The sequence below is a fragment of the Spodoptera frugiperda genome, chromosome 11 (genome assembly GCF_023101765.2).
Source record: "Spodoptera frugiperda isolate SF20-4 chromosome 11, AGI-APGP_CSIRO_Sfru_2.0, whole genome shotgun sequence".
In the NCBI taxonomy this organism is placed as follows: domain Eukaryota; kingdom Metazoa; phylum Arthropoda; class Insecta; order Lepidoptera; family Noctuidae; genus Spodoptera; species Spodoptera frugiperda.
In genome coordinates, this window is record NC_064222.1 from 11,101,108 (window position 1) to 11,128,697 (window position 27,590).

Sequence of the window (27,590 nt, forward strand, 5' to 3'; positions counted from 1 at the left end):
ATTGCTCTGATTACAATTGCTGAAGACGTGGTTAAGTAACCATTAAACGACTCTGAGTACGGCGGTTACAGTTTATGTTTAGTACGAGTGTTGCAGTAAGCACAGTGCAAGGGAAGTCCCGCAGTATGCGCGTTGGCCAACTCTCGCCAAACGCACCGCGTTACGCTGACCAGGAAGGCGATAATTGCGAAAACTAAATCTATACTAAATAGACAATTATAGAAGTGTGACATAACCGCAGTAATGTGCGGACAGGCGGCGGCAGGACGCGACGCCTAGTCTTACGTAAGGGACAAACTTTCTCTCAAAACCTAATACCTTCGTCCTACATGATTGGTCGCATTAACTCACCCACCTGGCCTAGCTACATCTCCCGGCGTCGCTCGGGTTTGCAACAGTTTGTCAGTGCGAGCGGCCGGTCGCGTGCTAATTGTAATGATGTGGTGTTCGCAATCTGAGCCACAACAACACGTTATGTAAGTTCCTGCCGCGCTGCGTTTGGCAGCGAGACCGTCTCGTCTCGGTGATAGTTTTATTTATTTCTTAATTAGTCTCATTATAATACATTCAATGATGAGTCGAATCTGGTTGATAATATATAGAAATGATAGGAGTTATCCTACAGAGTCCTTGTGGCCACTGATACTGTGGGCCTGTTTCGCGATGTCTGGATACTTGCTATGTAGAACGTAATTTGTATGAACTATCTGTCATTAGTTTATCGAGTGCTTATACACGTGAAGGTGAAACAGGTCTTACAATCTTACTTATAAGACCGGCACTTACCACAATTAATTACTTTTATACTAAAACGCCTGATTGGTAATTATGTTACTCACATTTAGAAACTGTCTGCAAAACAAAGCTCTTAGCAAGATACTGCAGGTAACAGATAGACACACTGGCTGTTATTCTAAATACCTTCATGTTGAGGAAATGCAACCATTTCCTACTTGACGTAATGCTAAACACCAGCCGAGAGACGTAACCAACTGGACACTGGGCTCTAGGACTAGTACTAAACTGAGCGTCACCTAATTCTCCATATAAGTACGTGTGATATTATAACCGTAGCTTATTATGTAAGCCAGCAGACAGAAATAGGTAAACATCATTATTCCAAAATGTCGTTCAGTAGAAAAGGTAACAATATTACAAGTTGTGTCTTACACAGGACATTATCCGCACCATTGCTGTCATATTCCTTTCATAATGGTGCTCAGTTGCTCACACGCTACTATTTACAAACATCATTTATATCTAAAAAAAAAAACAAAAACATCTATTGTTTATTTATGGTAAACGAGCAGACAGATCAGCTGATGGTAAGCAATCGCCGCCGCCCATGGACACTTGAAACACCAGAGGCATTACAAGTGCGTTTTGGTGGTTAGATGTTTAAGGGTTGTGGGATATTAGGATGGGGGGTAGTTGGGCCTCCGGTAACCACACACAACGCAGTGGGAGCACCAAATACCTAATTAGAGTAACCAAAACATTTCCTACTTCTATTAGCTATTAGCTGGCCATCTATCAACTCTCATGGTAAGTGGCTGTAACAGCGCACTGCTTCGCCGTGTTTCCTACTTTCCTGTAACACAGCATACAATGTTGCTTGAACACAATGTACAATGTTGCTTGCAGGCGTTGCAGGCACACTGCGGATGTGCACCGACAATGTACCGCCATTGTACTTTACGATCACATCAAAATGTTTTAATTTTTTATGACAAGCCATTAGTTTCCGTCACGGCACAGCTTAATGTTGATATATTGCCTGTAAACTAACAATAATCGTGATTTATATTCACTTCGTAGCCTATGGCAGAGGTGTCACTCATGTTATGTTAATAATGTATTTTTCTAAATATTTTATCTTTGCTTAGGTCATCACGATCCAGGGATGTATGCAAAAATAATGTATTCATGGAAAAAATAAAGTGGTTTTATTTATTTTGATTTATCACATAATTTAAGCAAACCCAGCAAAACATCCTTGCGAATGCTACATGGAAGTGCAAGAGCATCCAAATTACAAGACATGCACACTTGCACACACACATACATATATAAGTACATGTATATGTCGATGTGACCAGATTGTAGTAATGGTATCTAATGTGTATAATTGTTTATTATTTAACAATTAGATAAGTCGAGTGTTCCGGAAGTTGATATCAGTGCAGTCAGTACTGCCACAGACGGGTCATGAACCTACGACTACGACACAATAGATATTTGTCAACTTGATAACAACATCAAACGCCCTTCTGTTACCTTGCATCCTACAGGCACTTGCCTAGCTTGCCTTAGGAAGAAGTATTCTCTAAACTATTGATTGACCTGAATGCCTTACCAAAGCTTCGTATTAAGCCCAAACAGCTCCTTAAGACAGACGTGTTTGTTCGGCAATGAACATCTTCCGTCTGGTTGAGAGACCACTCAGCCTGCTGTTAATCCTGTTTGGACTACTACGGAGTAACCAGCTCGGGTGCTGTTCTCAGGCACCTGCACCATCGCTGTTGTTATTTCATTACACCCTACTATATTGAGTTACATTGTGTGCCTGGCCCTGGCGTGTCCGGCCTGAGAGCGAGCAAATGTTTTGTAAACAATATCTTGTTTTACTTTTACAACAATGTCTTATAACAGTCTCATTGCAGCGACATTTTTCTTTCCACTTTCTATATGAGCTCCCAGCATTATCTGCAGGGCTGGCTAGTGGCTCGGCTAACTGGCTGCTACGCAACATGGTGCGGGTTCGATTAATGCACGGAACAACTCTTCGCGTTACATGTATCGGTACCTTTATATGTCCAAGTGTCTTCCTACCTACTGGTTCTATCGCTACACAGACAGGATGAGTCAGAGCACGCGCGTGACGTACGTGCGCGTGCAGCGTGCACCTGTACCTGCAGTCCTGCACTACCCACTGCACGACCACTCGGATATACGAGGATATGAGGAAGACTACGTGACATCAATTATTGTAAATTATAATTCCTCCATACAACCACTTATCTTAATTAAACACTGCTCCGTACCATTTTCACATAATAGCACAATAGAACAATTGTATGTAATGTATGATATAATAATAATAATAATAATAAGTCCGCAAGGCAGCTTGTGGCGAGCTGTTGGGCAGTGGCGACCCCACGGACCTGACTCCCGGGAGAGGCCCTACTTTTTAACTCCGGTTAGTACTCGAGACTATCCGGAGTGGCTTCTCCTACCTCACTCTTGCCTTAATCGGCTGGTTTGAGTGGAGATTCGCAAGAGTGGAGTTGCCTTCAGCTCCACTTGGGGGAAGGACGTATCCCAGTAAGATGCTGGTAGGGGTCTTGACCGTACTTCCGGGATTGCTCTGATAGCCGTGGGATGCCCCCCCTTCCTCAAGCAGCTCAACGGATGTTGCTTCCCTTGTCGCTACATGCTAGCGGCCGTTTCCGGGGGCCCACTATTGAGTTTGCGAGTCACCCCCTGCCTGTTTATCCGTATTTTTCAATATTGGTCAGGGGCAGGGGCCATAGTCCCCATAGTTAACCGGTTAACTATTCCACAGCCACCCACACCCATATCCCTATCATTTCCTTTTACCATATCTCACAATAGTCCTGCATCAACCGGGGATTGTCCTTTGGTGTACTTCTATAGTGCATACAGGGATAATCGCCGGCTGATGTCCCCTTACATTTAGATTAAAATTGTTCAACGGGCCTCTGCGAGTTGGCTTCGGCCCCCCGTACGCCTTCCAAAGGTCCGGGACCCTGTGGTCCCGTGATTATGTAAAGAACATACATAATAATAATAAATCTTTATTCGCCGAAATATGGTACAAAAAAGGTGGTAACAGGTAATTATGTAGCTAAACACATTTCGCCTTCAGTAGGCATGCGAAAACTTAGGAACTTAAATAACCCTATTATTACATATAAAATAAAATAAAATTATATTCTATACTTAAAAAATTCTTCTAGGGTATAGAAGCACTTTTCAATAAGCCAGTCTTTTAATTTTCTTTTAAATTTCGTGGTAGGTAGCTCTCTTATTTCTCTAGGAATATTATTATATATATTAATTATCATCATTGAACTATTTTTCTTATGTAAAGTACTTCTACATCTTTCCATTCTTAATTTTGTAGGATCCCTCTGTTTAAATTTACAGTTCTCACTAACCTTAGGATATAATTGAGGATAGTTTCGTACAAACATACCTATCTCAGCAATGTATAAGGATACCACAGTCATAACACGTAATTTTTTGAAAAGTGGTCTGCACGATTCTATTGGACTAACACCGCATATAGCCCTAATACATTTTTTTTGTACAATGAAAACTTTGTTTATATCTGTAGAATTACCCCAGAGAACCAGACCATACCTCAAAACAGATTGCACATAGCCATAATATGCCGTAAGGGCTGTGTGTGTGTCAGCACTTTGTCTAAGTTTCTTTAATGCATATACAAATTTATTTAGTTTTTTACATGTAGTGTCTATTTGCATCTTCCAATTACAATTTTCGTCCAACATTAAACCTAAAAATTTTACACTCTTTTGTTTTGATATTTCCTCACCATTGTATACTATGTTAATCTTTTGTGGCACTTGCTTATAATTACTAAATTGTATAAAATTAGTTTTTGACAGGTTTATTTGTAAATCGTTAACGTTTAGCCAATCAATTATTGTGTGTAAAGTACTGTGAACTATTTCGGTTTGCCCTTCCTTACTATCTTCCGGTATTATAATTGATATGATATTAATCATAATCGTATCTTACGTGAATACAAAATTCAGAGCCATTTCACGTGAAGTTATGATAATGTTCATAATTAAACAATATTGACGCATGCATAACATCTTTATTCCAAGTAGGTTATAATAAAAAGTCTTCATTTGCTAATGCCAAATACTTGCTTACATAATCCTCATTAACCATTAATCAAGAAAGTTTCACAATTTGGAGCAGGCAATGTTTGACCGGAGTCGGTGCCATCATTAATATCGCGTTGTTGTTGTTCTGACGCCCGTCACTCAACCGACAATAGCGCCGCATCCACAAAGCACATTGATACTCCTACATCCATGCTCTGTTCTTACAAAAGAATACTCCTTGTTGACATGAAGACATACAAATGTGTTTCGACAGAGAATGCTGCAGATATTAATGACTGTGCTGGTACTTGACGGGCTATACAACGAGACAACTCTGCCGGCCCTTGATCTACTCATCTATTAGTGAAATGCTCTTGCTATTCTAAACAAGTACTTTCCATTGAACTCATTCGTTTCATTAAACAAGAGTCACCGCGGTTCAATTCAATTCAATCACGTCTCCTTTCAGTTTCAGTTGTAATTCAAAAACAAACTGATTATATACATACAGGCAGGTATTTCAAGTTCATGATTACTGGTGTGTCGAATATAAAGCGAAGTAGTTGTAAGATTGAAACTGGGCCATAGATGTAGATGCACCGAGCGAGTGTGAGCGACGAAATATTTGACCCACTGCCGGCGGGGCAACGCTCGACCTTCCAAACCGGACCGGTTCCAGCAACCAGCAACATGCACCCACCGCCGCGCGCTACTATGTTACCTATGTACTCTGTATATAGGAAATGCAGTGCCACTTCTAACAGACCTGTAGGTATACACTGTGACACAAGTATGTTTATCAATATGCATTTTGTCTTTCGAATTCTACATTTTTAACAGCCTCGTTGGTCGAGTGGTCGCAAGTGCGGCTGCCGGACAAGGGGTCTCGGGTTCGATTCCCGGGTCGGGCAAACATTACTGGGCTTTTTTCGGTTTTTTGAAAATGTCTCAACAAGTAGAACGGAGTCTGGAATTGTGCCCAGTATGTGGCAATAGGGTCACCCCCTTTTACATAGGACTTATAACACTAATGATGAAAAGAGGGTATACATTGTATAGCGCCACCTCTGCCTACCATTTGGAGATAAAAGGCGTGACGTTGCAATTCTACATTTCTACGCTTCTTGACTCTCTCGGGTGTGACTACTTGAGTGTGCAGTGACCAAGTCTTCTGGGTGAACATGTTCCTGTGAATAGTGTTTGGCTGTTTATATAGATGTACCTGCTGCACATCCTCAATCCTGGCTTACAGAAGTTGCCTAAACTAAAAACTCACTTTATTTGTGAATTTCAAGCTTAGTCCCAACAGAAGTAATTTCCCGAATTACTGCACAATGGTTGTGACGTTGAATGATGGTTTAGGTACTCGGCTGAGTGTCCACTTGCAGTACATCCCTGCTTAGAAATGAAAGGCCGGTGTTATGCAAGCGGCGAGCGCCGCGGTGCGCGTGCGCGTGCGCCGGCCGCGAGTTAGTGCGCACCATGGCTGCGGCGCGCGCGCTCTCTCTGCTGGCGCTCTGCCACCTCGCCTGCGCCGGCGCCGGCGCTGCTCCTCACATCATCTTCGACTTAAGCGGTACGGTAGCAGTGTGTGATCAGTGTCTCGGATATCTTACTGTGTCTGTCGGGGCGGGAGTGTGGAGGCGGGGCTGGCACTCAGCCGGGCTGCAAGGGTTTGTACAAGGGCCGCTCCGAGCGCAGGTCTTTGGTAACCGTGTCTAATCGATTTGAAAGTGACACAACTGAAATATAGCCAACTTGCGGCTTCGGCCAGTTACATTGTACGTGAGCAATCACTAGGGCTGAGAGGGCCCAGCTAGTTGGTTACTATATCTGTACAGCTATGCAATACAAGTTAAATTTGAAATAACATAGTGAGGCGCGAGTAAAGGGACTGGGTTCTATTTCGACTGTGTCGGTGTGTCGCTGCATAATGTATGAGTTGTTCTGGTCGGCCAGCTAATCGGATCGTGGTGCATTGCATTAGTCCCACTTACCCGCTGCAACCTGTAACTTGACCGCGGCGGCGCGGGCTCGAGTCTCGAGCTGCTCACTAAAATGTTAGATAAACATGAACAAGACAACTTACATAATGTGCCTGAAAACGAAAGTATTCGCGGTATTGTGCTCCGCTAGCTCGCTGACTGCAGGCTGCTTCCGCCGCAGTCCACAGTTCGATGCGCGGCCGGTCCAAAGTTCCTCGTATCCTGTTTACAAACAACAACAAGCTTACACTTTATAGAAATACATTAATTAACTTACGCCTTTGACCTATTCGGGTAGCCATTTATTTCAATTAAACCACAAGACTTCAAAGGTCAAATACTCAAAATTTATATCCTTTGGAGAAGAAGAGACAAGCTAGGATGTGGACTCTCCACATCCTAGCTTGTACAAGAACAAGGATTAGGAATATAGATTCCCTACCTTCAGTAGTTAGACTACTCAGATGTAGGGAACTATATAGTAACAGTCAGTTGGTTATAGTCATAGTGGGCTAGAATAGTAGAGGTTTGCACAAACCAACCGCCGGTCGTATGCCGGTAACCGGAGCATAAATGTTAGCTCGACAGTTGGCCAACACTAGTGTCCCGCGGGCAGCTACTAGTGCTAACTAAAACTATACATGTATAGGTGACTGCTCTTGTCTGCTAGTGGCCTAAATTACTAACCGATCGTAATCCAAAACATCTGGATAAATTATATCTGGATACAACTTCACATAAACATAATATTGTATATATGGACTGGGTACAGCTCGCTTCCAACCGGCCTGGAAGTCATTGGAGGTATGCTGTGTTTAGTTGTGAGAGAGGTCCAGCGGCTGATATAAATAGACCAGCTTTTTGCATAGCTTTCAATTTCTGCCCTCACCCGTCATGAACTTTAATGTCTGTCAACAATAACTCCGACTACAGTCTGAAGTCTGAAGCTCCAGAGCTTACCTTTTAGGCATATCTTTGGTTCTTAAACGGTTTTATTTAGTTTGACCGGTTTGTTTGTTTGGTTCAAATTTAGTAATTGGCATTTAACCTGACGCCCGACCGATCTGATATTTGGTACACACTCTAAATCTTGCTGACCAAACAACTAACAACATTCTCAAATCAATATTAATCAGTATTATAATAATATTTGCAAATTATATGTATTCATGTACTTATGTTATAAATATTCATCTCTTCACTGCTGTACTTTATTATATTAACAAAACAGTCGTTCATGATATCTGTATGTTTAGATTTTTCTAAATATTTTTGCCAATAGACAAAGTACCTTTTTATTACACAACTTATTATGATATTAAAAAAATCTAAAAAATGCTTACTGTTCGAGTATAACAAATGTATTACGTTAGATATAAAATGTATTGAATGTACATCGACGTTATAGCATCACCAATACAATAAATGTTTGGAAAAATATCAGAGAATTAAAAATTAAAATGTATCAATTGTCTAAAAGTCAGTAGACGGAGACGTGTGTACACACTCCTGTTATATTATTCATGATTTACTATTATTTGATTTGGATTAATATTAATACTGATATTATTTTCCTGTAGTGCCTCGTAGGTGCGGTGGTTCATTGACCTAGTTGTTCTGGAATCATGTAGATAGATACGAGTAGATACTCGCCTACTATGCCGTCTCGTATACTGCGCTGTAACAGTTTACTCCGATCGCCGATGTCAGTGTGGTTGTGTTGTGACTTGCGAGGAAAGTCCGCGGAGCTTTGTACGCATGCGCAGTTTCTAACACTGCGGGAAAGTGTCGCCTGCGCATTACACCTGTCTCTAGCAATGATTGCACTTTCCAACACATTTGTGATGATATACTGCATCAATGTGTAATGACCTTTTTATTTATATTAATTGTCGTTGGGGGATTGCTCTAGCGGAGGGGGCTCGCAGTGTGGTCGGCAATGGGAATGGGATTATTGTACTCCTAGTCGAAAGTTCGAAACTAATCTAATCTTACTAATATGATAAATGCAAAGTTTGTTACTTTATCACGTCAAAACTGCTGCAGTGATGGTGATGGAATTTTGAACAAGGGTAGATTATGTATGTTTTGGAATAACACACACCTAGGTACGATACTCTTTATCCCACGGCAACGTGGGCGAGGCCGCTGGTAGAAACAATTAGACCAATACAACACATACGTTATCACGTATATTAAAGCCCTTAATCGCTTAGCAATATTAATCCAGACCATTTTTGTATAATCTGTTGTATGACTGCAACATACAACAATAACTTTACATCCACGAGGGATTCGATCGATTACAAAATGTCTTCCCAACGAATCTAGCTGATCATCTAGGAATGAACATACTTACCTACAACTTAAGTTGACAACGACGGTCAATACTTGCACAGTATTTAATACAGTTATGTAGATTACACTATCATTGTATTCCGGCCGACACAAGGCGCGTTCACATTGACCTTACACTTCCGGCGCACGCGGCTGCGCCGGCGCACCACAAAGGATGTGTTGAGCAAGTTGCACTCCATTCATCACGTACACGTACACGTTGTGTGTACGTGCGAGTGACGCGCGACGTGAGTGCCACTGTATACGTAGACACCAAGGCACCGAGCTGCCGACCACCGCTCGGCAGACTGATGTAGTACTGTAATGGCATTTAGTCGAAGCAGTCTCCGCATCATGTAGAGATAGTGTAGCTACCAGGTCCTGGCGCTAGCCGCGCGTCAGCAAACAATGTCGGAGCCGGCCCGGCACACGCGTGCGGTGGACGCGGCGAGCGTTGTGCAAGCCGGCCCCGATACCCGCGCGCGGCTTACTTCACCCGCCCATTAACTAAGCGAAATGATGGATATTTGTGTTATTGCCGCACTTTGCTAGTTTCAATGCTTTGTGAAAGGGTAAACTATCGCCATATGTAGAAACAACGTGTCTGTATGTATGGTTTTATAATCGCGCCCGAGCTCTACTTATTCGATGCATATATAACGATATATTGTAATACATGATGTAAGGGCGCGCAATGCACGCTGCATACAAAGGTCGGTGCATTAACATAACAATGTGTCGCCGGCGGCACATCACAGCTCGCACTGTCAATGTCAGTCGCTGCCCCCGACATGTAGCACCCGCCGCCTGTTGTAGGTACAACCTCCGCGCGATACATGCCGTCCTGGTACCTGCCGAGCTATTACTAATGAAAATAATATAACATTATAAGATTAACAAAATATAAATTAGGGGATTTCCTCGGCGTATATATTTAAAAATGACTAACGGCAGGAAATGTGGGCCCGTAGAGGGATGTAAGATGTCAGTCACAGTCGACGTCATTATGATCACTCTCATATGTTATAGCTATTTCTCGGTCGGTTTGGTGGGAGTGTTCCCTAATTAATGTATTTTGTTCCCGCAACCTATGGTGTATCGCATTAAGGTGGTGATGGTGTTGCAGATGAGCAGTACTACGAGATGCCGCGGCTGTTCGCGCTGGACGAGTGGCCGGGCTGCGTGGCGGCGCGCGGCGCCTACTGCGTCGGCAGCTTCGAGCTGGCGCCGGCGCAGCTGCCGCACCCGCTCTACGACCTCATGCAGGTCGGTGTCTATTACACTTGTATAATATAGCCACCTGGCTGCTTCTACATATAGGCTGGCTGTTGCTAGCCGCTTCAACAGGACCAAGTCAGTAAGACTGGTAAATATATGTGGTTATGTACATTTAATTAAAGATGTGTTTAAGTATTTTATTAGGCAATGCAATCAATATTATAGTAGTATATATAGTCGCTCGGCATACAAGAGTACATGTACTAAGTACATATGTATGTATGTAACGTGCTCATCTCTACCGCTGGATGCTGCGCTCGCTCGCTCGTCTAGCCGCAGCGCTAGTGCCCGCGCGGTTGCGTAACACTACAAATACCGATTACACGTTATCCTACTGACACTTGTGAAAGTTTGTTTGTTAATACATCATCGCACCTTTACGGCTGAACGGAGCCGAGCCAATCTGGCGCATGCGCGGAGATAGATCGTGACCTCGATACCGTGACACTGTCACGCTGTCACTCTGTCACGTCGTCACTCTGTGCTCAGTTTGAGGAACAGTAGCTGGTTATGTATTTGTCACGCAAATCGATTCGATTGAGATTTACGTAAAATGAATCGTGATTGACTGAAAAGCACGACTAAGTACCGACAGTCCGGAGTGAGCGTGATGTAACATCGAGTTACATGGAGGTACACGTCGCCGGCGCCGGACGTCCGACACGAAGTCCGGTGCGGAGGCAGTGGTTGTGTAGCGTGGTGCCACGGCTTCAGCGACATCTCACTGCAGCTGGACTCATTAGTTCTGTAACTACACACTCTTAGATCACCAGAGTGGCGTTAGGTACATACATACATAACCTCACGCCTGTACCCCATGGGGTAGGCAGAGACTATGGCACGCCGATTGCTACGAATCTTACCTCTTTCCCTTCATCAACAGTCATCAGTCTATTGGGTGGTGTCATGTCATGGTGGGAGGTCATTGAACTTAATTAGCTCATAAGCGCTGGCGCTGGGCATTGCGCATGCGCAGCTCTATATGGGACAATGTAGTACTGCCCTCTCGCGGCTATTGAGAGCTGTCTAGAACTATATTGAACACTTTGTCACAGTTTACTACTCGACCATTTATAATTTAGCATAATTTATTGAAATCGAGAGAAATGTTTTAATTTAAACAAACAGATGTTTGTATAGAAGACTCCCAACGTGCGTGTCGTTACGCACACTATGTTGTTAGTTATTTTCTATAAGACCTCCCTGTAGTTTACATGTAAAACAATTTACCATATTTTATTGCCCAATCACGAACTAGGCTACCGAGAGCGCCGGGTTCGAGTCGCGGTTGAGCAACACTAGTAACTAGCGGTTGAGGTAAATGAGAGCCACTTGTCGGTCAGTACCCGTCACCTCGCTGGTGGTAATGCTAGATAGTTCTAGTACATAACTGCATATATAGTACTTATTTTGAAATTGAACCTTACACTACATATATAGAAGGTCGTAAATGACGTGTGTTGCAGGCTTACTCCGCGAACACGGTGGACAACTACAACCACACGCGGCTGCACCGCGGACTGTGCCTGCCCCGCAGCTGCGCCGCGCATGCGCCGCCGCGCCCGCACGACCTGCACGAGGACCAGCTGCGGGACTGGTATGTACCGGACAGTTACTGCAACATGCCGCCATACTATATACCATATCACTAAACTGCTGCGATGACTCGCAATATAACGCACTGGTTTTAATTAATGCTTTTTGTTCTACTGGCAACGTCACCATTCTGCTAACTACACACTTTCGGGATTAGGCATCATCACTAGAACACATCCTGATCATTTATTTGGAAAAATGTTCACTTTAACTTTCTAAAATATGCCTAGGATTTTTAGATATGAAATGTCCCGCGCGTCGATGTCTTTTATATGAACAGTTTGAAAAAGTACTACAAGACGTCAAAATGATGGTTGAAATGTTAAGATTAAGCTTCGTCCCCACTAGGAATATTTGTCGAGCGACAGGGTGACAACGGGCGATGTCGGGCGACTTCAAGCAACATCACAGCGACATTGTTAAGACTGTTCCTTGTCACAGTCGATGAAGATTAGTGATAATGTGAACGGATTATAAATACATATATTGTTTATAATTAATGTTTAATTCAATGTAATCACAATAAAACAACATTACTCGTTGCAGGTTTTCATCGTGTGTGAACGCGAGCACGTTGTCTGGCTACAACCTGTCAGCGCAGCTCCTGCGGCTGGAGTACTGCACCCGGGGCGAGGCTCCCCCGCCGGACCTGACCCCCGCCGAGCGAGCCTTCGCAGGCTTCCTCGCCGCGCTACTGGCGCTCGCCGTCATCAGCACTGCGCTGGACCTCACGCTCAGCGACCACGCCAGGAAAGGTAACCGCCGCGATGTCCCGCACTGACTCATGCTGTTATTTAGTAGCAGGTGCTGATGATCTTACCACATGCCTCTACCAAGCTTTGACTGCACGTGCTGTGTGTGGTGCAGGGTTGGAGTGGGCGCTGGTGTGGTCGGTGCCGGCGTGCTGGCGCGCGCTGTCGGCGCCGCCGCCCCGCGCCGCGCGCACCGACCTCGCCTGCTTCGACGGGCTGCGCGTGCTCACCATGCTCGTCGTCATCATCGAGCACGTCTGCTGGATCACCACGCAGACGTACCTCGCCGACACCAAGATATACGAACAGGTCACACCTTGCTTACAACATATTTATTGGCTTTCAGAAAGGAACTCTCTAAGTTCTTGATGTGTGCTTAAAATATTTCAACCTAAATTGATTTAACTCTCGTCAAAAGCGTAATACTAACCGGCAGATGTAATACTGAACAGATCCGCGGCTCCATCGACGTGATCCTGATGACGAACAGTACGCTGGTGGTGCAGATCTTCTTCATCATGTCCTCGTTTCTGCTGGCACACAAGCTACTGCAGCAGCGCCGGCGCGGGGAGCACGTGCCGCCCTTTTCCACCTTCATGGACACCATGTTCAACAGGATCATCAGGTCGAACCATGGCAACTAGACTATTGGACAGCTCAGTCACAAACTCTTTATCATAATTATCACCATCTTCTGAATATCTTTTTAGAACATCGGACGATTAACAGAAGTATTAAATTGTATTGTGATTTGTGTCTCGCAGGGTGAGTCCGTCGTACTGGGTAGTTGTGTGGTTCGCCGCGTCGTGGTGGCAGCGCACGGGGCGCGGGCCGCTGTGGGCGCCCATGGTGGCCAGCGAGGCCGCCGTCTGTCGCCGCAAGTGGTGGACACATCTGCTCTATCTGAACAACATCTTGTATGCAGACGACAAGTGTCTGATACAAACCTGGTGAGTTGCTGTTACAGTCAGTACCTCCCACATTGTCAGGAGGTTGTACAATGTAAATACATAGTGGCACTGATTGTCTGGTTCGCAGGTACCTGGCAGCAGACATGCAGCTGTACGCGGTGTGCCTGGCGCTGACGCTGGCGCTGTGGCGGTGGCGGCGCGCGGCGGTGGCGGTACTGACCGCGCTGCTGGTCGGCTCGGTGGCCCTGCTGTTCGGCCTGGCCTACTACTGGAACCTCGTGCCTACCTACGTCATGCATCGCCCTGAGTAAGCCAATGCTTGGGTATTTTGTTTTGATGAGCTAAAATTCTGATGTGGATCTTGATGATCCACAGACTTAATGTCAGACTACACATACCGTTAAATCGTGTTTTTTAGACCCGAGGGTGTAACTTGGACCCGAGGGTGTAACTTGGCCTTGGGCGAAGCGAGAAGGAGTGTCAGACTCTTACTGACTAAAAACCACCCCGTTCCTTCTCCTGCTTTTCGACCCGGAGCCCTGGTAAACCCGCTAGGTAGTCCGCAGCTCCGGATCAGGCATCAGCCCTACTGGGCTCCATCTGTGGCGGTCTGATGGCTCTATGAGGCGCGCTCGAAACGCGACGCGCCGCACGCACGGGTCTGGTTCTGTTCGGGCGGTGAGCTACCCTTGCTCGCCGTCCGCAGGCCCGTACTTACGGTGGCCGGAGATCGCCGCGCGATCCCCGTCGCCCAGAGTGTCTCTCGCGACGGCTGGGGCGTGAGGAGGTTTGTTCTCTCACGCGCCCCGCCTCCTCCTTAGCTAGCATGACTGCTTCGCAGAAGGAGGAGACGGCATCCCAGTCCCTCTCGACCCAAAATTACCTAGGATCAAAGAAACCTGATCTTACAGATAATTATTAAAGCATGGGCAATAAGAGTTTCCTGTAAAGTTTCGGTGACCTAACTACGATCCGAAAGCTAGTCTTGGATTATGAGTCACTCTGGTAGGATGATGAAGCAGACGATGGCACTGTGTGTGCAGGTCGGTGTGGCTGGCGTACCGCGAGGAGCCGTCGTTCAACGTGCTGTACCAGTCGCCGCTGGGCAACGTGCCGGGCGCGCTGGCCGGCCTCCTGCTGGCGCACCTGCACCACGCGCTGCTCGACCTGGACGTGCAGCTGCCGCGGTACAAGGTAACTGCCGCATACCTGCGCCGGGGGACTGGCACCGTAATCACAACTCCGACGCAAAACGATTAATATTCATTTTATCTCTGTTTAAAATCGAATTGAGTAAATAATAATAAGTTGAGCCCCTCTAGCGTCTAGCCTATATAAGTAGGTACACGCCATGTACTTGTAAATGGGGTTCCTTCGTCACGCACGCGTACTCTCATATTGTTGCGGAAACATGCACGTCCTGCCTTAATAATGTGATTATTACATTGTAAACCAGTAGTACCTACACTACCTGTAGATACCTGTTGCTACCACCCATACCTATATGGGCGGCGACAATGTAGTGTAATGACTACGTTCAGGATCTGATGATGCATAGTAGTCGTTTCGAAGAGGTATGATGTGTGTTGCAGATATTCGGTTGGCTGTCCGTGGCGGCGGTGCCGGTGGCCGCGTGGTGGGTGGCGGTGTCCCCGCTGGCGCTGGGCCGCGGCCCGCCCGCCCGCCTGCCCGCCGCCGCGCTCGCAGCGCTCGAGAGACCTGTGTTCTCCTTCTTCGTGGCCATGGCACTGCTCGGTGCCATGAATGGAATCCCATGTGAGTATTATTTCGACTATGGTTAGGCCCATGTCTCTCTCCCTACATTTGTTAAGTAAAACGTAACAAAACGTGTTACACGCCAACAGCTGCGGTGAAGCGCTGCCTGTCCTGGCCGGGCTGGGCGGCGTGGGCGCGGCTGTCGTTCGGCGCGCTGCTGCTGCACATGCCCATCAACAAGTCGCTGGTGGCGGCGCGCCTCATGCCCTCCATGCTGGACCGACAGGCTGCGGTAACGTTTCGTTACTGTTTTTAAGTTTATACGGTACAACTTTTTACAATGTCAGCGGAGTGTAAAGCTTAATGCTATGTTGGCAGATATCCGAGTGGTTCGGCGTGGCGGCCGTGTCGTACATGGCGGCGCTGCCGCTGGCGCTGCTGGTGGAGCTGCCGGCGCAGCGCCTGGTGCGCGCACTGCGCCCGGAGCGCGCGGCCCGCGCCCCCAGCGCGCCCCCGGCCCGCGCCCCCGCGGACAAGTCAGACCTGTGAGCTCGGTGCCCTACCGGCGGTGCTCGCTGCACCGCTCCGTAGTGCATCCGTAGCGTGGGTACTGAGTACCTGCCACTCTGTTAATGACCAACTTCAGTTTGGGTGGTTTATTGTTAAGGCTGGACCTAGTCGGGTATTTGTTACGAAAAGAGTTGCATTCAACTTTTATCCTACCAACTACCCGGACGTAAGTGTAAATAGGCATAAATGTTCCATTATTTATCTTGCACACAAGTAAATAAACAAATATGTGCTATGTAGAATGCCGAGTTAATATTTAAACGTTAAATAGAGTGGATTGTCACTAAATAAGTGAACGAACATCTCTGTAATATTTAGTGTAAACTAAATATTCACATTGACAGTTTTCATGGGATCATAATATCATCATACAACATAGTAGCTCCTTCCATGCGGAGGCCCGTGGTAACTATAGGGGCTTGGCTTCTATTATTTATAAACCACTGCAGCGTTGCTGTAAATAATGTAAGCTAATACAAGTATTTAATAATGAAATGGGCGCAGACGACCCACTTCCTAACTGCTGTAAAAGGCGAATAAATTATGGTATGGCTTTATCTAGAGGGACTTATTGTGATAATAGAGTGTAGTGTAATGTCGTAGAGGGCGCCGCCCCCGCCCGTGGTGACAGACCTAGCTAAGCGTGTGGTAGTTATGTTAAGATGTAGTCTGTACGTGTATAGCTCTCGATGCACGAAGGAATTGATCTGAAAGATGGTCATTGTCAAACTGACTTATATTGTCTTCAGATTCATCTTGTAATGGTGTAAGTAAATAAATCTGTACAGTATGTGAGTGTGGTTTTATTTTTGCCTGCTTTGGTATGGAGAACTGACAGGTGTCTAACTACTTTCATTACACAAGCATAGTAAGTGCATGATTATATTACGGCTGATGTCATAGAGAGAAAGAAAAGTTATAGTTTTATGTAATTAAAAGATACATACAAATAATTTCAAAGAATTTATTCCTTAAATTACACACAGGTATGATCTCTGACACATGTACACAATGACTTGATACTTGCTACCAAGTCGGTCCCTTACATGACGCACAGTATTATTGCCACAAACTTCACAAATGTGGCACTCTCTGTGGGCCATTCAGCTGATATATTAGCGGCCAGTCCCAATAACCTGTCAATAGTCTCTTCTAGGGATAAAAGAAAGCTCCATGTGTTGTGGTTTCAACTTTTGCAAGATACATTGTGTATTCCACAATTTTTATTCCAGGAATTACAACACAAGACATAACTCTTGTGACATTCATATTAATAAAACTAAGTTCTTGGGACTGGCATTAACATCTCTGACATAACAGTTTTTCAATATTAAATAACATTTTGTCAAATATTGAAAAACAACTCATAGTAAGGGAACTTAACACTAATCAAACCATGTTAGCCTACTTAAAGTAATAATTATATTAGATTATTATCACTGTTGACTATTATAGACCCCAGTCTAGCGCCGAGAAGGTCCGGATCCACCTTGCCAGCCTCCTCTGTGTCCTCCACCTCTACCACCTGCTCGACCTCGACCAGCAGCTGGAAAATATAATAAAAAATATTAAATAGCCATTCTTACACATAAAATTCTAAAACTTTCGACTGCCTTGTAAATAGCTGGGTGTTATTTCAATGGTTATAAAAAGGAAAATTTTCAATTCACTAATACATGGAATCAATTCGGCAATTAAATCTTTCTGTGACCTTGATCTAAAACCTTGCATTGACCTGCGACTTTATATGACCAAGCAAGATATCAGGAAAGAAAATATTATGACGAGTTACATGGACCTGTTAACATAACTGGTAACAGTTGAAGCATAGGGATTACATGATTACTAGTCAGCCAACAGGATGCTTGTTTACTCGATTATTGTGACAGTACAATATCACCAAAACAATAAAAATTACTCAATATTCAGAGTAACTGCCGTAGGTCTGTCATGTACATGTAACCAATGTACAGCTATCATGGTATAATAATAATGTTCATTTGATAGTTACTCCGCCCCAAGGATACAGAACGACTGTACGATAGAGTAAACGTACCTAGTTACATAGATAACGTAAGTGGTAGGTTAGGATAAGTGAATATGTATTAACAAAAACCAAACAATGGACAAAACGATAGGATATGAAGGTTTCAGCTACACAAGCTGCATACTAACCTTGTGCCCGTAATATTGCACTTTTTCCGCGCCCGGCAGTAGGCTTATTCCCTTGTCGTTTAAACATAGGCGCATTCTTTAACATGTCCGGTAATATCAGGAACCTAATCTTTGAGCCCCTAATGTACACATTCTCCAGCTGGGCGACGCGTCCGTCTCTGTAAGTTACGGTAACAAGCGTCATCTGGCAATTCATGTTATCCTCCGCTTCAATTAGCTTCCCGCGATAAACTTCGCCGGTATTCGTTTCACAAGTCACTACATGGCCCTCTGCTTCGTGAAGTACTTTAATAGGAACACCGATAGACATTTTGAAATATGTAGTTACACAAAAACTTTTATTAAACTACAAAATATCACTGTTTCCAAGGATTAAATTGGATTAAAACAATGTTCTCACAAATATTCACAATCTACGAAAACTGAACCAAACAAAACAAATTCAATTCAGACATAGACTATAGAATTTTTGCACTTTGCACAGATAATATTAAGCTGTTTATGATTAATTTAATGAATTGACATAGGACTGGAATATTACAATATTAGACTGAATATTTTTTTAATAAGTACAGGGATATACTGACCGAACATGTTTCAAGTGACAGTTTTTAATTATTTAAATTATGAACTGTATTACGGAACTTTGGATCTTTGTTGCCTTTATAGATTCACGTAAAAATTATCTGTGCTCGTATCTCCATTTTCTGTCTACAATCTATGATACACAAGCATCAAAGTATAATTCAGTCAATGCTGTCAAATGTCAAATTAAAAACTTAACAACTGTAATGTAAACTGACACTATGCTGACACTGTTGTGCCACTAAAAAGGCGCTAATCACCTATTATCGTATAGTAAATGGTCATTAAAACACATAGTGTTAAACAGAAGAGCATTGGATTCCGAAAACTAAAACCATGACAACAGAAGTGATGAAAGTAGAGTTAGAAGTGGAGACTTGTTGCATATGTGGCGGCGGCGGCGAACTGCTGTCCCCTGAAGAACATGACGCGGGAGCTCCGCCTATGCAAGTGCCACTGCGCACCATGCTCGTGCACCTCAACTCTAGTAAGGTACGTTAACATATAAATAAGAAACGATTGTGGTATGGGTATGGACTCAAAACAATTTTATAACCTCATAAGTTACATATTAGAATGAAAACTTGTGTTATTTAATGTCAGGTGGTGCCGGAAGGTAGACTGTGTGGTAGTTGTATCCGACGCACCATGGAGTCGTACGAGTTCAGCACAGCGCTGTCTGCCCGAGGAGTTCCACCACTTAGCGAGAAGATTCGAGCGCTGAGGAGGAGGTAACTAACGTTAATTTATTTACACCTTGTCACATTATATTCATTTGTGCTTACAAAGCAATATCACACACAACTTGCTGATATTTATGCTTCACAGGTTGCATGAGCTGACACAGAAAATTGATGTATTCATAGTAGTGGGGGGCGCCGGGGCAGGGGGAGCGTACTCTGAGGAGGACATCATCATGGTGGAGCGCGACACTCTGGCCGCCGCCGCCGCGGCTGACGACGAGGACCTGGAGCGAGCTCGCAATGCACGCGGAGAGTCTGTGTATCAGTGCTCCGTGTGCCCATTGTCATTTCAGGTATTTGTAGCATATTATTACAATTAATGCAAAACAACTTTATTTTTCTTAAATTCCTAATCCCCAAAAGGCATGCACTTGTAATGTCTCTGGTGTTTTGGGTGTCCTTGCGTTTAAAACATACAAGATGACATACACATTATACTTAGACCAAGACAACAATATTAGTGGATCAGTTAATGAGTTGTTCTGTGCGGGAATTGGACCCGCTACACATTGCATAGCAGTTGGTCACTCAGGTATTGTGCTAACTGTGTAGTTGAGTTAGTACAATAACTTTAAATTGATGTAATTGTTCTAAAAATAGTGGGTTGAATTATTTTGGTTACAATTATAAGAGCTGTAATATTAGCTGTGTGAGTTTTGGTAATCTATTCAGAATATTTTTTTGTATTGGCGGAATATGGTGCAACAACATAGCCAGTGTAGCCAGGGTCAGTAATGTGTGTGTGTGTGTGTGTGTCAGCGAGTGGCGGAGTACCGCGCGCACTGCGCCGAGCACAGCGGCGCGCCGCACTCGTGCTGGACGTGCGGCGCGCAGCTCCCGTCCCGCGCCGCGCTGCGGGCGCACGGCGCCGCCTGCAGCCCGGCCGCCGCCGCCGCCGCCGCGCCCGCCGCCTGCCCCGCCTGCGGCCTGCGCCTGGCGGACCGCGCGGCGCTGGCGGCGCACGCGGCGGCGCGACACGGGCGCGGCGCGCGGCCGCCGCACGTGTGCGCGGTGTGCTTCCGCACGCTGGAGTCGGGCGAGCTGCTGGCGGCGCACGTGGTGCGGCACCGCGCCGCGAAGCACTTCGTGTGCGGGTACGACGGCTGCATCCTGCGCTTCGGCTCGCGCGCCAACCTCATGGCGCACATCCGCAAGTGCCACACGGCCGACCTGCCGGCGCCGCCAGACGACGCGGCGCGGGACCCGGCCGCGCCCTCCACCGCCTGCGAGCACTGCGGACGCACGTGAGTACTCACTGGGCCACTACCAAACATTCATTAAATAATGCTAACAAATATTTTTAAATCACGATTACTTGCCAGGTTCGGATCAGTAGCAGCTATGAAGCGCCACGCGCGCGTGCACCGGCCCGCAGTACAACAACGCGAGCGTGTACAGGTAACTCGACGTACTCTACTCACCTCACACGGTACTGTGTGTTCAATACAACTTGAACTAACATATGTCTGTTCTTATATCTCAGGAGGAGGGCGAGGAGTGGGCGGAGGGTGAGGACATGGAGGGCGAGGTGGAGTACTTGGAGGTAGATGAACTGGAAGACTTGCAGTATCGGGACACTGACCACTACGACCACAAGCCAGACCTCGAAGAAATGCAATAATACACTCCTTCATTACTATTTTATTTACTCTAAATGTTTTATAACCAATGACTGAAACATTTATGGGCGATGGAAATTGAGTGATCAATGGAACAACATAATAGAGTTAAATGTTTGTAGATTGTAAGACTGGCACAAGCATATTTTATTTAGTTAAGCAAATTATCCATATGTCTATGTTTAGAAATATAAACAGTAGATGCTATTAGTTAATTTGACAAAAACATTTCTACTTATTTTATAATTGTAGGTTATCTATTGGCCCATAGTAAGCCCAACCCCTATTGCATAGGATTTGTAATATGATTACGAGAAGTAGGTCTAACAAATGTTTGATCTAGTTATCCCTATGAAATAAAGGTGTGGTAATTTATGTTCAACATTGTTTTAGTGACAAAACCCCATTTAAATCCCCTTCATCACTTCTGTAGGTTCCTTTCCTTGCTGCATCAAGTATAAAGTAAAATAAGTGTCTGGTGATTGCGTGTCCATGGACAGCGCTAAGCGGCATCAGGTGATGCGTCTGCTTATTTGCAAATATTCAGACTAGATAGAATATTTTTTTAATAAAAAATGCCTCCGGGAATCATTCATTGAAGAATAATAATCAAGCAATATATTCAACAATAATACTTTATTATTAACAACAAGGTATATTTCAACATGTATGGAAAATAATTTCAACTAAACTACATCTAGTATTATAAATTTATAATAATATCACAATTGTATAGGTAAAGTCGTGTCGTGACTAGGTAGAACTCTAGTCATGCAGTCATACAACTTGTAACAACTGCAGTGAGGTTAGGGAAATCAAATTAAACATCTTTGAATCTCATCAACAAAATATTTAAGACACAATTTTATAGAGGTTTAAAAGGTGATAATACTAAAGAAATTAAAATTGTAAGTATCAATAAATAGTGCCAGTTGACGTAGAATGTTGCACCAGTGCGGTGGCTGACAGTCATGTAATAGGAAGCGTCAGTGGATGATAATGTCGCAGTGGGTGGTCAGTCGTCCCTGTCCCGGGCCGGCTCGCTCCTGCAGATGAGTGCGACGCGCCTGCCGCGCGGCACGGCGGCGCCGCGCCACACGCTGCTCGTGCCGCCCAGCACTGCGTGACTGAACGAGTACCGCGCCACGCCCCTGTACACAGTGGTACTGTGATTTCATATTCCTGTTCGTTGCTTACTAACTACACGTTCTATACTGTGGCGGTACGATAATTCGCACGAAAAGCCTCCAATCATAATACTTACAAAATTATTATTTCCATGGCAAAGATTGCAGTGTGATAAAAACTTACTTCATGATGTAGAGGGCGCGACGGGCCAGTAGTGCGTGTAGCTGCAGGTGGGGCTTCTCTGTGTGAACGAGCTCCATCACTGCACTGGAGACCAGGCACAACCCCGCTATCACGTCGCCACAAAACTAAATGACAGATCATATTCATTATTATTCAAAACTTTTGGGCACACATTCAGTGACTTGTTTCTTTTAAACGATAAGATTAGCTGGTTAGCACATCAATGCAATAATGTGTTAATGGCGAAAACCGTGTATAGGTTTAATATGATATTTGTATGTAGTAAAGTGTTAGTGCCCTCACCCGCACGGCGTCGACGTGAGGCTTGATATGTCCGGCGGCGGCGAGGTCCAGCACGTGTACATGCGGCAGCGGCCGGGCGCCGCCCGCGCTGAAAGCCAGCGCCCTCACGCGGGACAACACCGCCGAGCCTTCCTCCGACCAATCCCGACGCTCTGTCTCACGGAAACCATGGATTGCCTGCAGATATAATCGCAGTCTTACAGTCAATACCCATATATTTCACATCACACTCTTGATACTGTATACTAACATTATCCCAGTGGTCAAACTCATATCTCATGCGTCGCAGTACAGGCTCCAGTTCTTGCAGCAGAGCATTCTCCTCCTTCTCAGTGATGAAGTCAGGGTACACCTGCATGTCTGCCAGCACTGCTCTCCGGAGCTCCGGCTCCTGATCCTCATTCCATGATGTGATGTCAACCAAATTGGGGTCACCTGTAAAGGAGGTAAACACCTAGTCAAATATCAGATTTCAAGTGAGATTGTAGTCAATTATTCTTCTTTTCCCAACTGAATTCTTGTTAGAAATAATAACAATACATAGTTTATTGATATAAAAAAAAAAACATTTAAAATGTTAAAACAATGTTCATCAAATAATATTTTAGTGAAATTTATTCAGGAAGGGCAAGAAACACTTGTGGTTGCTCTTTGGTTTAGCTCTCTGGGATATGTTATTTACTTAATGAAACGTAAAAATAATATTAAATTAATGATGAACTTTGGAAAGTGAATAATTTATATAAATGATGTTTTATTTACTTCCATGTCACGACATGTGTACAAAGGTATGGTTAGTGCTGCAGCTGTTGCAGGTAACTACTGATACGAACCCTTTTAGGACACACGACAAAGTAATATAATTAATATCAATCATGATAAAATGTATTTAAAAGAAATTATTAACCTATTACTGGTATTACGTCGGGCTGCGCAAAACCGCTGATCCCGCGAGGAAAGTTACTGCATAACTTCCTGTATTTGCACGTTTTCATAAAGCTAAACGTTAACAAACGCATTTTCTAGAAGTAATTACAAATTGTAAATAGATAAACACTAATTAGGTAAAAACCGAGCTGTTGATAATAAAAAATCAGCTCAACGAACCAGTCAGTCTAACGCCAACTGTCAACTGTCAACTGGGCATGTCAATTGATGTCAGCTTGTCATCATGACACCTTTGACGTGGCGTTTTGTTTTTGCTGTCAGAAACTACGATTTTTAATAGTAATCCAAGTTATAACCAAAAATTATGCAAATATTTAAAAAACCGGTAAGTATAGCATATGTTTAGTATTTAAATCTGGAGAACAGCATTTCATATTGTCATGCACTGGCTCCAGTGTGTGACCCGATGATAGGTACGCTCAGATCGATCCTCAGATGCCGTTGAGCTAAAAATCTAGGTATTAAGAACAAACAAGAACTACTTATGTTGGTAAAAATCGCCGGAAATGTTGAGAAACAGCCGCCGAGTTTCACCTGGAAACATAAAGTCCGCAATAAACCCACCTACATAGCGTAGTGTTCATGAAAATACAGAACCTTACAAAATCTAGTTATTGTGGTGAGTAGTGAGATATAAGTTGTACCTACGTCACGTCCCAGACGTCATTATCACATTTCGAGAATGTGTTATCGACAAGGGCCGTATGATTGTTTTCAAATAAAATGTGATGCTAGGTACCTATGTGTAAGCAAGTAAAACACACTCAGGTATTCCTTTGAATAAAAATAATAATGTTTTTTTTTTATTTGACGAAGCGATTACAGACATTATGCTTAAGTAGATAACATGCAACACCTGAAACGCGATCGTCCTTGACGACTAGTCGCGCCGCCCTATACGAGCCCCCACTGTTTAATCACAGACTCACAGTCCGCCGGCGCGTCTCTCGCAGATGATTTATCCATCTCCATTCATGTAGGTATAATAATACTTTCACTTATTTGTCATGGGAGTTTTCCCTTAATATAAATAGTACCTAAATACATGGTGTCCCAATACACATTCATTAAACAACATCTGGAGAAGTGAAGTGATCAAAGAAGTGCAATGAGCTCCATCGAGTGTTTGCCGGACATCATTCTGGACCACATCTTCTGGTTCCTGCGGCCGCTGGAGCTGCTGCGGTCGTGCGCGCTGGTGAGCAAGCGCTGGAACACGCTGGTCGTGCGGCGCGCGCTCGTGGTGCGCGGCACGCGCCATCTGCAGCGCGTGCGGCACTCGCTGCACGCGCTCTACGTGCTGCTGCCCGACATCATCAGCGAGGTGCCGCCGCGCGTGCCGCTCTTCGACCTCGTGCCCAGTATCGTGCGGCAGGCCCCCATGTTGGTCGAACTGTCCTTGGGAGTGGACGTACCGCTGGACCCCTATATGATGGGCACACTGAATGGGCTGCGATGTCTCCGCCACCTCGACGTGTTCCCCTCTTACAAGATTGGTTCCGAAACGCTGCCCCTGCTGCTGAGGTTGGACACACTTGTGCTGAACAACGTTGTGCACTCCAAAGTCCTGGTAGAGTTGGCCACCCAAGGCCACCTTAAGGCGTTGCACCTGCAAGGGTACCTACTGGTGCGCAACTATCCACTCCGTGGGATGCTGAGACTCATCAACGCGACAGACTTGCGCGAGCTCACGCTGCGCTGTAGCGAGCTGCACAATCCTGCGTACGAGACTGTCGTGACCTGTCCGAATCTGACTTCGCTGCAGCTGTACTCGTGCCGGTACCTGACGGGCGCGGGCGCCGTGCACCTGACGCGGCCGCGCGGCCTCACGCGCCTGCACGTGACGGGAGCGCGCAGTCTGTCGCCCGTGGGGCTGGCCGCCATGTTGGCGACGCTCCCACCTGGCCTTAGGGACCTGGCGCTGAGCGGAACCAGCTTCGCAGATGAGCACGCCCAGCTAATTATCACTCACGCACCCCGCTTGCACGAACTGGAACTCTGGAAGGTTCACATATCCCCGAAGGCCGTGATACTGCTCGCTAGCTTGTTGTTGCAAATACGCTGCCTCAGCGTGGAGGTGGCGCTGACTGCCGAGCAGCTGCGGATACTGGCCGTGCATCCGACTTTGAAACTGGTGCGCTGTGGCTCGATGCCGATGAAGCCGGACACGTACAAGATCAGCGGCTTGCGCGTCGTGTCCACGAAGGCGAAGTACCCGCTGCCGTGCATGTTCCAGTCGAACCTGGACAACTCCACGGACGGGTTCCGCGCGTCCTTCTGCTACTACTGGATGCATTACAGCGACCTGGAGCCGGTCGGCGCCACGCTGAACATGGCGATCAGCACCGTGATGGAGGACAGCCACAACAACATGTTCGCCAAGCTGCCGATACCTGGCGCGACGTACGTCACCAACACCATCAGCATCGACGGGGTCTACAGAGAATATTACAGAAACTACTCGTACGACGTGGACAACCAGGTGGTGGGCACGAGGCCCTCGCGGTATACTGTCAAGTACTCGCATTGCTAATTCTGTCGGGCGTCAGGAGCACACTCTTATACGAGGAACACACACACGCACACATTACAACCAATAGTCACCGCTGTGATTCTGCAATAAGAGTGAGTGGGAGTCTGGAATTCTGTTGGAACCGGATGTCCTATACTATAATGGAGAGAGGTGAGTTGACTTTGAGCCGTTGACGGACACATGACTCGAATTAATATAAACAAAGATAATATGTCTTCAACTTATACTATTACGAAAGTGAGTCGTAATGCTACACGTACACGTGTGTCAGGTTCACGCTTAATTAGCTACTGATGTATATCTTCTGTATGTTACGGTACCAGAACTATATTATATTGTAGTCCTTGGAACTATACTGTCGAGGTATACCGATTGTGAACCATTTAAATACCAAGCATAAAGTCGAAGAATGTATTCAAAGTGGTGTGCTCATTGTAAAGTATTTTATTAGAACGATAAGAAATTATTTATTTTTTATGGATTTAATATCCCACTTTTGATGAATTTTAGAACCTATCTATGTATTGTACGTACGTAAACTTTGAATAGGGCTTTAGAGGCGGACACAGCCACACATAGCCATACAGGACGCCTTTCATGCACGAGCAACACCGCAGGCAAACCCTAGTTGTTTGTGCATCTTGCATTTCTGAACATTTCTATTGTTTTGTACAATTTGACTTACATTACATCCTACTTCACTTGGAGGGAACTATATGTGTTTAGATTAAGTAGGTAGACATACATACGTAGGTACTCGCGGCGTCCCATGTTGGGCGCCACAAAATGATTTTCATCTCTCCATGTTACAAGACGTTTAAAGTAAAAATATTTGTCTTGTATGTAGATTCCTCTTTTATGGAATAAAACAGGTATTGAAGTATTGCATTGCATATTATTATTTAGATGTGGTAGTGTGCGTTGCTGAGCGAACACAAGTTTGCAGCGGGAGCTGTCTGTGTGGTCGTGCTCGCAAGATGGCGGCCGCGACACAATAGCGCGCGCCCCACGGACTCGCATTCAAATGTACTAACCCTTGATACTTTACATGTAGGTCATGTAATTGTGCTTTATTTCGCCGTGATGTGTTTTAATGTTACTCACATTGAATTAAATGATTGTATTGTAATCGATTGATGGGTACGTTGGACAATCGTGATGATCAGTGTAATTCTCTGTGAATATAATAACAGTTAAGTAAACTGTCAAACAAATAGGTACGTTCTCTATCTGAGTTGAGCAAGCGCAATTAATATACCTAGGTGTTAGATTAATGTCTTAGTTTTGTCTAATTACAATTAAGTGACAAGTAAGAACCATAGTATTAAGTATTTTCTTTTGTAAG

The 27,590-nt window shown here is 45.0% G+C and overlaps 4 protein-coding genes across 4 annotated transcripts; 2 read left to right on the forward strand and 2 right to left on the reverse strand.

Annotated features, from left to right (window-relative positions):
* The first annotated feature begins 6,301 nt into the window (after positions 1-6,301).
* Positions 6,302-16,820, forward strand: LOC118274733 (nose resistant to fluoxetine protein 6). Its single transcript, XM_035592418.2, has 12 exons — positions 6,302-6,459; positions 10,332-10,471; positions 11,950-12,080; positions 12,626-12,834; positions 12,947-13,140; positions 13,284-13,456; positions 13,596-13,781; positions 13,870-14,049; positions 14,786-14,936; positions 15,335-15,518; positions 15,608-15,750; positions 15,837-16,820. Exons 1-12 carry the CDS (start codon positions 6,366-6,368, stop codon positions 16,005-16,007), a joined length of 1,956 nt encoding a protein of 651 aa, XP_035448311.2. The 5' UTR covers positions 6,302-6,365; the 3' UTR covers positions 16,008-16,820.
* A 158-nt stretch (positions 16,821-16,978) lies between these two features.
* Positions 16,979-18,667, reverse strand: LOC118274735 (small nuclear ribonucleoprotein Sm D3). The gene is made up of 2 exons (XM_035592420.2): positions 18,204-18,667; positions 16,979-17,574 (listed from the first exon to the last, which is right to left on the reverse strand). The coding sequence occupies exons 1-2, from the start codon at positions 18,511-18,513 to the stop codon at positions 17,492-17,494; spliced, it is 393 nt and encodes a 130-aa protein (XP_035448313.1). The 5' UTR covers positions 18,514-18,667; the 3' UTR covers positions 16,979-17,491.
* A 305-nt stretch (positions 18,668-18,972) lies between these two features.
* Positions 18,973-21,532, forward strand: LOC118274734 (flt3-interacting zinc finger protein 1). Its single transcript, XM_035592419.2, has 6 exons — positions 18,973-19,280; positions 19,392-19,519; positions 19,617-19,824; positions 20,291-20,775; positions 20,854-20,929; positions 21,015-21,532. The coding sequence occupies exons 1-6, from the start codon at positions 19,125-19,127 to the stop codon at positions 21,150-21,152; spliced, it is 1,191 nt and encodes a 396-aa protein (XP_035448312.1). The 5' UTR covers positions 18,973-19,124; the 3' UTR covers positions 21,153-21,532.
* A 235-nt stretch (positions 21,533-21,767) lies between these two features.
* LOC118275173 (alpha-ketoglutarate-dependent dioxygenase alkB homolog 7, mitochondrial) lies at positions 21,768-23,907 on the reverse strand. Its single transcript, XM_035593043.2, has 5 exons — positions 23,672-23,907; positions 23,015-23,199; positions 22,765-22,941; positions 22,462-22,586; positions 21,768-22,301 (listed from the first exon to the last, which is right to left on the reverse strand). The coding sequence occupies exons 1-5, from the start codon at positions 23,781-23,783 to the stop codon at positions 22,166-22,168; spliced, it is 735 nt and encodes a 244-aa protein (XP_035448936.2). The 5' UTR covers positions 23,784-23,907; the 3' UTR covers positions 21,768-22,165.
* Between the last annotated feature and the right edge of the window lie 3,683 nt (positions 23,908-27,590).

Bases quoted from the DNA above. Each gene is read 5' to 3' on its own strand.
- LOC118274734 (XM_035592419.2), top strand. From the start codon at position 19,125: ATGACAACAGAAGTGATGAAAGTAGAGTTAGAAGTGGAGACTTGTTGC. The intron at 19,520-19,616 runs GTAACTAACGTT...TATGCTTCACAG, and splicing joins ATTCGAGCGCTGAGGAGGAG to GTTGCATGAGCTGACACAGA. The intron at 19,825-20,290 runs GTATTTGTAGCA...TGTGTGTGTCAG, and splicing joins TGTGCCCATTGTCATTTCAG to CGAGTGGCGGAGTACCGCGC.
- LOC118274733 (XM_035592418.2), top strand. From the start codon at position 6,366: ATGGCTGCGGCGCGCGCGCTCTCTCTGCTGGCGCTCTGCCACCTCGCC. The intron at 12,835-12,946 runs GTAACCGCCGCG...TGTGTGGTGCAG, and splicing joins CAGCGACCACGCCAGGAAAG to GGTTGGAGTGGGCGCTGGTG. The intron at 13,457-13,595 runs GTCGAACCATGG...TGTGTCTCGCAG, and splicing joins ATGTTCAACAGGATCATCAG to GGTGAGTCCGTCGTACTGGG.
- LOC118275173 (XM_035593043.2), bottom strand. From the start codon at position 23,783: ATGCGTTTGTTAACGTTTAGCTTTATGAAAACGTGCAAATACAGGAAG. The intron at 22,942-23,014 runs GTTAGTATACAG...TTATATCTGCAG, and splicing joins AGTTTGACCACTGGGATAAT to GCAATCCATGGTTTCCGTGA. The intron at 22,302-22,461 runs GTAAGTTTTTAT...CACTGTGTACAG, and splicing joins CGCGCCCTCTACATCATGAA to GGGCGTGGCGCGGTACTCGT.
- LOC118274735 (XM_035592420.2), bottom strand. From the start codon at position 18,513: ATGTCTATCGGTGTTCCTATTAAAGTACTTCACGAAGCAGAGGGCCAT. The intron at 17,575-18,203 runs GTTAGTATGCAG...TATATTTTCCAG, and splicing joins TGCAATATTACGGGCACAAG to CTGCTGGTCGAGGTCGAGCA.